Source organism: Scomber japonicus, chromosome 22 (assembly GCF_027409825.1).
Source record: "Scomber japonicus isolate fScoJap1 chromosome 22, fScoJap1.pri, whole genome shotgun sequence".
Classification (NCBI taxonomy): domain Eukaryota; kingdom Metazoa; phylum Chordata; class Actinopteri; order Scombriformes; family Scombridae; genus Scomber; species Scomber japonicus.
Window position 1 is genome coordinate 27,008,702 of NC_070599.1, and position 10,000 is coordinate 27,018,701.

The 10,000-nt window shown below is 44.3% G+C and overlaps 1 protein-coding gene across 1 annotated transcript in view; it reads right to left on the reverse strand.

Annotated features, from left to right (window-relative positions):
• gltpd2a (glycolipid transfer protein domain containing 2a) overlaps positions 1 to 1,474 on the reverse strand; it is an 11,056-nt gene extending 9,582 nt beyond the window's left edge. Inside the window, exon 1 of the mRNA XM_053343696.1 lies at positions 1,252 to 1,474. Within this exon, the coding sequence (XP_053199671.1) occupies positions 1,252 to 1,342 (91 nt within the window). The 5' untranslated portion in view covers positions 1,343 to 1,474. The remainder of the gene's footprint in view (positions 1 to 1,251) is intronic.
• Positions 1,475 to 10,000: the final 8,526 nt, after the last annotated feature.

A 10,000-nucleotide genomic window follows, 5' to 3' on the forward strand; every position in this document is an offset into this window, starting at 1 on the left:
ACCTTTACTCACCACTAGGGGGCAATGGAGAGTTAGTACGCGCTACCTTTACTCACCACTAGGGGCGATGGAGAGTTAGTGAGCTCTACCTTTACTCACCACTAGGGGGCGATGGAGAGTTAGTTAGCGCTACCTTTACTCACCACTAGGGGGCGATGGAGAGTTAGTGAGCGCTACCTTAACTCACCACTAGGGGGCGATGGAGAGTTAGTTAGCGCTACCTTTACTCACCACTAGGGACGATGGAGAGTTAGTTAGCGCTACCTTAACTCACCACTAGGGGACGATGGAGAGTTAGTTAGCGCTACCTTTACTCACCACTAGGGGCGAAGGAGAGTTAGTGAGCTCTACCTTTACTCACCACTAGGGGCGATGGAGAGTTAGTGAGCGCTACCTTTACTCACCACTAGGGGCGATGGAGAGTTAGTGAGCGCTACCTTTACTCACCACTAGGGGCGATGGAGAGTTAGTTAGCGCTACCTTTACTCACCACTAGGGGGCGAAGGAGAGTTAGTGAGCACTACCTTTACTCACCACTAGGGGCGATGGAGAGTTAGTGAGCGCTACCTTTACTCACCACTAGGGGGCGAAGGAGAGTTAGTAAGCGCTACCTTTACTCACCACTAGGGGGCGAAGGAGAGTTAGTGAGCTCTACCTTTACTCACCACTAGGGGGCGATGGAGAGTTAGTAAGCACTGCCTTTACTCACCACTAGGGGCGATGGAGAGTTAGAAAGCGCTACCTTTACTCACCACTAGGGGGCGATGGAGAGTTAGAAAGCGCTACCTTTACTCACCACTAGGGGGCGATGGAGAGTTAGAAAGCGCTACCTTTACTCACCACTAGGGGGCGATGGCGGTACAACTCATGAACTTTATAACATAAACCTACTAAAACTATCATTTTATCAATCAATCAATTAGTTGGTTGGCCCATAAAATGCTAGAAAGTAGTTAAAAAATGTCTTGTTTTGTCCACAATCCGAGAAATATTCAGTTTACTTTCATAAAAGGACAAAATATTACAAAAATATTCAGTTTCCTGTCACAGAAGACGAAAGAAACTAGAGAATATTCACATTTAAGAAGCTGAAATCTTCTTCTTCTAACACCATAACACCAAACAATTACTTAGCTGGCGACCGATTGATTAATTGACAAATCATCACAGCTGTATAATTCAGGTTATCTCCATGGTAACGGGGCGAGAGGGCGGAGCCAACATGGCCGACCGGTTTCAGCAAACACTCACGTAGCCAGAGGGAGCTGACGAAGAGGAGCAGAGCCAACATGGCCGACAGCAGCAGGTAGCGGAGCAGTGTGGTCCGTCTGAGGAAAACCATGGTGACCGTAACACACACACACACACACACACACACACACACACACACACTCTAAACCCTAATACACATAAAAAAGAGTTAAAACACACACATTGTCCAACATGCCGGCACGGAGCGCTCACTCAGCTGACTACAAACTCTGCACTTGACCTTCGTCCCCTGGTGCTTATCTCAGCCGGCTTTATCTCACACACACACACACACACACACACACACACATACACACACACACACACACACACACAATAAACACGGTAGTATAATCTGACGTCTTTGATTTGAGGGTTTCCGACTTCCTGAAACTGGAGTTTGGAAATCCTAATTTGGGCGAAAGGTCAGATTGAAGCTGAGGTTTAAATCTCAGTTATTATAATTAATTAAAAAGTTTCTAATTTATTGGTAAATATTGTTCAACATCAACATTAAAATAAAAGTTTAAATTAAATCAGACTTTGTGTTTTTAATAAAGAGTCCTAAAACCAGGCGGGGAGTTCTGGTCCTCTGAAATGAGGCCAACCAGGAAGTAACTTAGAGCTGCATTCTATCAAAAGGCCACCAGGGGGCGACCGTCTCTATACAAGTCAATGGAGAATTCACCAACTTCTCACTTGATTTCTAACCTCAGTAAACGTTTTCAAAATGTGTTTATGGTCTCAATCGCTAGTTTAAAGCCTTCTTCAATGCAGTATGATGTTCATTTGGGACATTTTGGCCTCCCTGATTTTATATGTGACGATAAAGCAGGGTATGCATTAGGGGGCGTGGCTACGTCCTGATTGACAGGTTGATTGACCAATGTCCTCCAGATCCAGCCCTCGCAACCAATCGCAGCCTGAATGCTCCGCCATTGGTCCCGCCCATACGTCCGTCCATGACTCCGCCTCATGCCCATATAAGTAGAATCCATGTTTTTATTTTTCCCAGCATGCACCTGAAATTTTCAAGATGGCGCTGCCTAGATTCAAAACTATTGGCTTCCGAGCAGCAGTCCACAAACCAATGGGTGACGTCACGGATGTTACTTCCATTTCTTATATACAGTCTATGCCTAAAACCAAACACATATTTTGGGTTTTTTTGTTATTGAAGCTCTTTTAACCCAGATTTAAAGGATTTAAATGATGTACTGTTTTATAATCAGTGGTGAAAACACATTTGCTCCAGTATTTGTATTTAAATTTAGTATTTAGTACTTTATAATTATACTGTTGATGTTTGAATATCCAGCTTTTACATAAAACCTCTGCAGCACTCACTAAGAAATCAGAGAACCGTGGTTACATCAGTGATTCAGCACATAAACAGTTAATTAATAATTTATAACACAGTAATGTAGTTAAAAGCAGATATAATGACACATTAAAGTCCTTATTAGCAGTCAGCCATTGAGAGCCTGCTGACCTATGCTGTGTTAGTGTGGCACTCAAGCTGCACACAAGCGGACAGGAAAAGACTGCAGAGGGTGACCAACACAGCACAAAAGATCATCGGCTGCCCCCTATCTCCCCTGTCCACCATCTACAACTCCCGGTGCCTAGGAAGGGGAATGAGCATCATAAAAGACTAAACACATCCTGGCTACCACCTCTTCAACCTGCTGCCCTCTGGCAGGCGCTACAGGAGCATATCAGCCAAAACAAACAGACTCAGAGACAGTTTCTTCCCAAGAGCCGTCACCATACTCAACTCAAGCTTGCACTAAGAAACTGATCCAGACCCAATCAAGATCTGTCACTGCACTACAATATGTCTTAACACCGCCATTTGCATATCAATATGCTCTCAGACATATTCCTTTGCACTATTATTACAGCATACTTGCACTAAAAATGTCATGGCTACCTCAACCACGTGCTGCTAACCACTACAGTCACTTATTTCACCTTTACTGTACATAATTTTCTTTAATGTCCATTTTATTTTATGTCTATTTTAATGACTATTTTATGTCTATTTAATGTGTGCACTTCATGGCGAAGCTTCAAATCTCACTGTACTTTGTATAATGACAATAAAGGCATTCTATTCTATTCTATTATTAATGTAAAGTACATGTCAGAAATTATAACTTAACATGTTTTATATGATTACAGCTGTGTAATCTATCTGTATATAGTTCAATGGCCACATATAATTTGATCTCCAGTGGGTTAGAAAAGTAAAACCACAGCATAATAACCTATAAATTAAATATAATAAGTAATATAACTTTACTATAATAAACCATTTATTTACAGCCTATGTCTTTAGAAAAATGAGCATTTCCAATTATATTATGTCTCTAATCTGTCTTTAATCTCTTTTCAGATTATTTTGCACAGAAGCTGCTGATTGATGTTCAATAAATAAATGTTTTATATATGAATAAAACCTCTGAAGCAGTTTTTATATGAAGTCACAGAAGTATGCTCCTCACAGTTTAACCCTTTATTGGGCAAATAATTATATTTGGTAACTTCTGTAAATATCCCAAAATATCCTTCCTTCCTTCTTTTCTTCCTTTCTTCCTTCCTTCCTCTTTTCCTTTCTCCCTCCCTCGTTCCTTATTTCCTCCGTCCTTCCTTCCATCTGTCCTTCCTCCCTCCCTCCTTCTCTCCTCCCTTCCTTCTTTCCTTCCTCCATCCCCCTTTCTTCTTCCTTCCTTCTCTTTCTTTCCTCCCTCCTTCTCTCCTCCCTTCCTTCTTTCCTTCCTCCATGCCCCTTTCTTCTTCCTTCCTTCCTTCTTTCTTTCCTCCTTCCTACCTTCCTTCCTTCCTTCCTTTCCTTCCTCCGTTCTTCCATCCCCCTTTCTTCTTCCTTCCTTCCTTCTTTCTTCCCTTCCTCCCTCCCTCCTTCTTTCTTTCTTTCCTCCCTCCTACCTTCCTTCCTTCCTTCCTTTCCTTCCTCCGTTCTTCCTTCCTCCCTTCCTACCTTCCTTCCTTCCTTTCAATGAGTGTCCTATAAAGGGTTAACTTTAGCTCCTGAAACCTGACGCTGTCTTTGTTATCCAGTGGACCGGGTTAGACCTCCTTGGCGGGTCGGTTCTGGCCCACTGACCTTATGTTTGACACCCTTGATCTAAAGCAGGGGTGTCAAACATGAGGCCTGTGGGCCAGATACGGCCCGGCGAGGGGTGCGATCCGGCCCACTTGCCATCCAGTCCTCTTTTCCTTCTTTCCATCTGTCCTTCCTACCTTCCTTTTTTCCTTTCTCCCTTCCTTCCTTCTGTCCTTCCTACCTTCCTTTTTTCCTTTCTTCGTTCCTTCTTTCCATCTGCCCTTATTTCCTTTCTCCCTTCCTTCCTTCTGTCCTTCCTACCTTCCTTTTTTCCTTTCTTCGTTCCTTCTTTCCATCTGCCCTTCCTTCCTTTCTCCCTTCCTTCCTTCTGTCCTTCCTACCTTCCTTTTTTCCTTTCTTCGTTCCTTCTTTCCATCTGCCCTTCCTTCCTTTCTCCCTTCCTTCCTTCTGTCCTTCCTACCTTCCTTTTTTCCTTTCTTCGTTCCTTCCTTCCATCTGCCCTTCCTTCCTTTCTCCCTTCCTTCCTTCTGTCCTTCCTACCTTCCTTTTTTCCTTTCTTCGTTCCTTCTTTCCATCTACCCTTCCTTCCTTTCTCCCTTCCTTCCTTCTGTCCTTCCTACCTTCCTTTTTTCCTTTCTTCGTTCCTTCTTTCCATCTGCCCTTCCTTCCTTTCTTCTTTTCTCCCTTCCTTCCTTCTGTCCTTCCTACCTTCCTTTTTTCCTTTCTTCGTTCCTTCCTTCCATCTGCCCTTCCTTCTTTTCTCCCTTCCTTCCTTCTGTCTGTCCGTCCTTCACTATCTCTCTTTCCTACCTTTCTTCCCTCCTTCCTTTTGACTGTCTTTCCTTCCTTCCCTTCTTATTTCCTTATTTCCTTCCTTCTTTCCCTTCCATCTTTTTAATGATCCGGCTCACATGAGATCAAATTGGTCTGTATGTGGCCCTTGAATGAAAATGAGTTTGACACCTTGGATCTAAAGAGTTACCTTGACTCTCGTTTAAAAGAATTAATATTGTTTGACCAGCAGAGAAAGACTGACTGAAGTATTACACAATGATTATAACCCAGAAACATTTTATCTCCTCTAAGTAACATTAACCCTCCTGTTGTCCTCGAGTCAAGGAAGGAAGGGAGGAAGGGAGGAAAAAGGAAGGAAAGGAGGAAGGAAGGGAGAAAGAAGGAAGGAAAGGAGGGATGGAGGGAGGAAGGAGGGAAGGAAGGAAGGAAGGAAGGGGGAGGAAAGAAAGACAGAAGGAGGGAGGGAGGAAAGAAAGGAAGAAGGACGGGAGGAAGGAAGGAATGAAGGAAAGAAGGAAGGAGGGAAGGAAGGAAGGAAGGAAGGGGGAGGAAAGAAAGACAGAAGGAGGGAGAGAGGAAAGAAAGAAAGAAGGACGGGAGGAAGAAAGGAGGGAAGAAAAGAAGGACAGGAGGAAGGAAGGAAGGAAGGAAAGAAAGAGAGAAGGAGGGAGGGAGGAAAGGAAGGAAGGAAAGAAGGACGGGAGGAAGAAAGGAGGGAAGAAAAGAAGGACAGAAGGAAGGAATGAAGGAAAGAAGGAAGGAAAGAAGGAAGGAGGGAAGGAAAGAAGGAAGGAAGGAAGAAAGGAGGGAAGAAAAGAAGGACAGAAGGAAGGAATGAAGGAAAGAAGGAAGGAGGGAAGGAAAGAAGGAAGGAAGGAAGGAAGGAAGGAAGGAAGGAAGGAAGGAAAGAACAGTCAAAACAGACGGGGTCAATTTGACCCGGGAGGACGACACAAAGATTAATCTATATGATGTTTAAATTGTCCCTGAGAGTCGTGAGTCTGTTCAGCAACAACATTTCTTCCTGTTTTATATCTGGCAGAATGGCGCCCCCTGCTGGTTCGAACATTAATGACACAAAAGTCTCCAAAAAGTGAAGAGAAATATGATTTATTGATGGTAAACGACACATGTAGCACCTGTAGGGTTCATGAGGACAATGATCTCCAACACATCTGCAACTCTGATCCATCGACTGATTGATTGATTGATTGATTGATCGACTGATTGATTGATCGACTGATTGATTGATTGATTGATCGACTGATTGATTGATTGATTGATTGATTGACTGATTGATTGATTTCTTTGGTGTAAATGTGCAAAAACACTTGTGCATACGTGTGTGTGCTTATTTTAAAAAGGTCGAGCTAAAGAATAAAAAGGGAGTTTCTACAACTTCAGGACATCAGTTAGAGAAGTTTGAAAGGGTTAACTAAAAACTAGGGCTGTCAAACGATTAATTTTTTTAATCGCGATTGATCGCAGAATTTCCATAGTTAATCGTGATTAATGGCGTTTTGAATGTCATGTTTAAAATCGTGTTATTTTCCATTTGAAGGCAGTTTTAAGCCCATAATGTAAAGCATTTCTTACCAGAGTGTCTTAACTGGGAATCAATCACGGCTCTGCTGCGACTCCCACACTCCAAAATGGTCCTTTGGTGGAGCTGAGGCTGGCTTGGCTGCACCTGGGTGTTTAGCGTGGAGGTGCTAACTCAAACTCCATGTACTCCGGTGGTAGTTAAACTCCGTTTGACACAGGTTGCATTTTACTTTTGACTTGTCAACTGAAGCGTCTGGAAGTGTTTTAAAGTTAAACAAGCCGTTCAAAAGTCCAGTAGCTCTCTTACTTTCCATCAGCGCGGTAGGTTTACTGCAGGAGGCCACTTCAAAGCATAGCGCTACAGCTAGAGGAGCCGTCTACGGGGGAGGAGAAGGGACAAAAAGGCTTAATGCCATTAAAAAACGCTGACAGCCCTACTAAAAACCCTTTGTGCTGTTAAGGGTAAGTTAGTAAAAGTAAAGGTTTGTTAAGGGAGAATTTAAGGGTTATTTTAAGGTTTAGTAGATCTGCGTTTCATTTAATTCTTGAGGTTAAATTGGATTCATTAGCAGAAATCGAGGGATTAGTAAAGTGAGTAAAAACATGATAATAAAAGTGGAATAAAGAAATTGTATTATTAAATTTAGGCAAAGGGTCGCTTTAGAGGAGAAAAGTGCAAATCAACACTTAAATGTGGAAGAAGAGGTCGAGTGAAACATTTAAGTGTTTTTCCGGCTTTCATCGAGGTTTCTACGTTCCTGGAGGTTCAAATATCATAACTCTCATTTCTGTCAAAGAGCAGCAAAGAAAACCAGAAACCATCCGATGAGATCATACTGTCTTCACTTTACCCGTAACACGTTATATAACCTGCTGAGTTTTATTTCCATGTCTGTAGTTTGAGTTTTAGACCTTTGTTAGAGAGGAAGGGAGGAAAGGAAGGAAGGAAAGGAAGGGAAAGAAGGAAGGAAGGTAGGAGGGAGGGAGAGAGAAAGGAAAAGAGAAAGGGAGGAAGGAAGGGAAGAAGGAGGGAGGAAGGGAAGAAGAACGAAGGGAGGAAGGAAGGAAAGGAGGGAGGGAAAGAAGGATGCAAGGAAGGTAGGAGGGAGGGAGGAAAGAAGGAAGGAGGGAGGGAGAGAGAAAGGAAAAGAGAAAGGGAGGAAGGAAGGGAAGAAGGAGGGAGGAAGGGAAGAAGAACGAAGGGAGGAAGGAAGGAAAGGAGGGAGGGAAAGAAGGAAGGAAGGAAGGTAGGAGGGAGGGAGAAAGGAAAAGAGGAAGGGAGGAAGGAAGGACAGGAAAGAAGGAAGGGAGGAAGGTAGAAACGAAGGAAGGAAGGAGGAAGGAAAGAAGGAAGGGAGGAAAGAGGAAGGAAAGAAAGAGAGAAGGAAAGGAGGGAAGAAGAACGAAGGGAGGAAGGAAGGATGGAAGGGAGGAGGGAGGAAGGGAAAGAAGGAAAGGAAGGGAAAGAAGGAAGGAAGGAGGGAGGAAAGAAGAGAGGAAAGGAAGGGAAAGAGGGAACAAAGGAAGGAAGGAAGGAGGGAGGGAAGGAAGGAAGAAAGGTGGATGGAGGAAGGAAAGAAGGGAGGGAGGACGACACAAAGGTTAAAGGTTTCTACGTTCCTGGAGGTTCAGATGTTCAAATCTCATAACTCTCATTTCTGTCAAAGAGCAGCAAAGAAGACCAGAAACCATCGGATGAGATCATACTGTCTTCACTTTACCCGTAACACGTTATATAACCTGCTGAGTGACTGTGAGGTTGTAGTTTGAGTTTTAGACCTTTTGTTAGAGAGGACGTCGTGTCGGGTCCTCACTGCGTTCACACACTCGGCTTTAAAAGGTTGGATTCACAATTACATGTCTGGTTAGTGGTTTAACCCTTGAGTCAAGGAAGGAAGGGAGGAAGGAAGGAAGGGAAGGAGGGAAGGGAGGAGGGAAGGAAAGGAGGGAAGGAGGGAAGGAAGGAAAGGAGGGAAGGAGGGTGAAAGGAGGGAAGGAAAGGAGGGAAGGAGGGAGGAAGGATGGAAGGGAGGAAGAAGGAAGGGAAGGAGGGACGAACGAAGGGAAGAAGGAGGGAGAAAGGAAGGGAGGGAGGAAAGGAAAGAAGGAAGGAAAGGAGGAAGGAAGGAAGGATGGAAGGGAGGAAGAAGGAAGGGAAGAAGGAGGGAGAAAGGAAGGGAGGGAGGAAAGGAAAGAAGGAAGGAAAGGAGGAAGGAAGGAAGGAAGGAAGGAAGGAAGGAAGGAAGGAAGGAAGAAAGAAAGGTGGAGGGAGGAAGGAAAGAAGGAACAGACGGGGTCAATTTGACCCGGAAGGACGACACAAAGGTGAAAGGTTTGGTGTGTTGAGGGAAGGAAGGAAGGAAGGAAGGAAGGAAGGACAGAGGAAGGAAGGAAGGAAGGAAGGAAGGAAGGAAGGAACAGAAGGTGAAAGGTTTGGTGTGTTGAGGGAAAGAAGGAAGGAAGAAAGGTGGAGGAAGGAAGGAAGGAAGGAAGGAAGGACAGAGGAAGGAAGGAAGGAAGGAAGGAAGGAACAGAAGGTTAAAGGTTTGGTGTGTTGAGGGAAGGAAGGAAGGAAGAAAGGTGGAGGAAGGAAGGAAGGAAGGAAGGAACAGAAGGTGAAAGGTTTGGTGAGTTGAGGGAAGGAAGGAAGGAAGGAAGGAAGGAAGGAAGGAACAGAAGGTGAAAGGTTTGGTGTGTTGAGGGAAGGAAGGAAGGAAGGAAGAAAGGTGGAGGAAGGAAGGAAGGAAGGAAGGAAGGAAGGAAGGAACAGAAGGTGAAAGGTTTGGTGTGTTGAGGGAAGGAAGGAAGGAAGAAAGGTGGAGGAAGGAAGGAAGGAAGGAAGGAACAGAAGGTGAAAGGTTTGGTGTGTTGAGGGAAGGAAGGAAGGAAAGAAGGAAAGAAGGAAGGAAGGAAGGAACAGAAGGTGAAAGGTTTGGTGAGTTGAGGGAAGGAAGGAAGGAAGGAAGGAAGGAAGGAAGGAAGGAACAGAAGGTGAAAGGTTTGGTGAGTTGAGGGAAGGAAGGAAGGAAAGAAGGAAGGAAGGAAGGAAGGAAGGAACAGAAGGTGAAAGGTTTGGTGTGTTGAGGGAAGGAAGGAAGGAAAGAAGGAAAGAAGGAAGGAAGGAAGGAACAGAAGGTGAAAGGTTTGGTGAGTTGAGGGAAGGAAGGAAGGAAAGAAGGAAGGAAGGAAGGAAGGAAGGAAGGAACAGAAGGTGAAAGGTTTGGTGTGTTGAGGGAAGGAAGGAAGGACAGAGGAAGGAAGGAAGGAAGGAAGGAAGGAAGGAAGGAAGGAAGGAAGGAAGGAACAGAAGGTGAAAGGTTT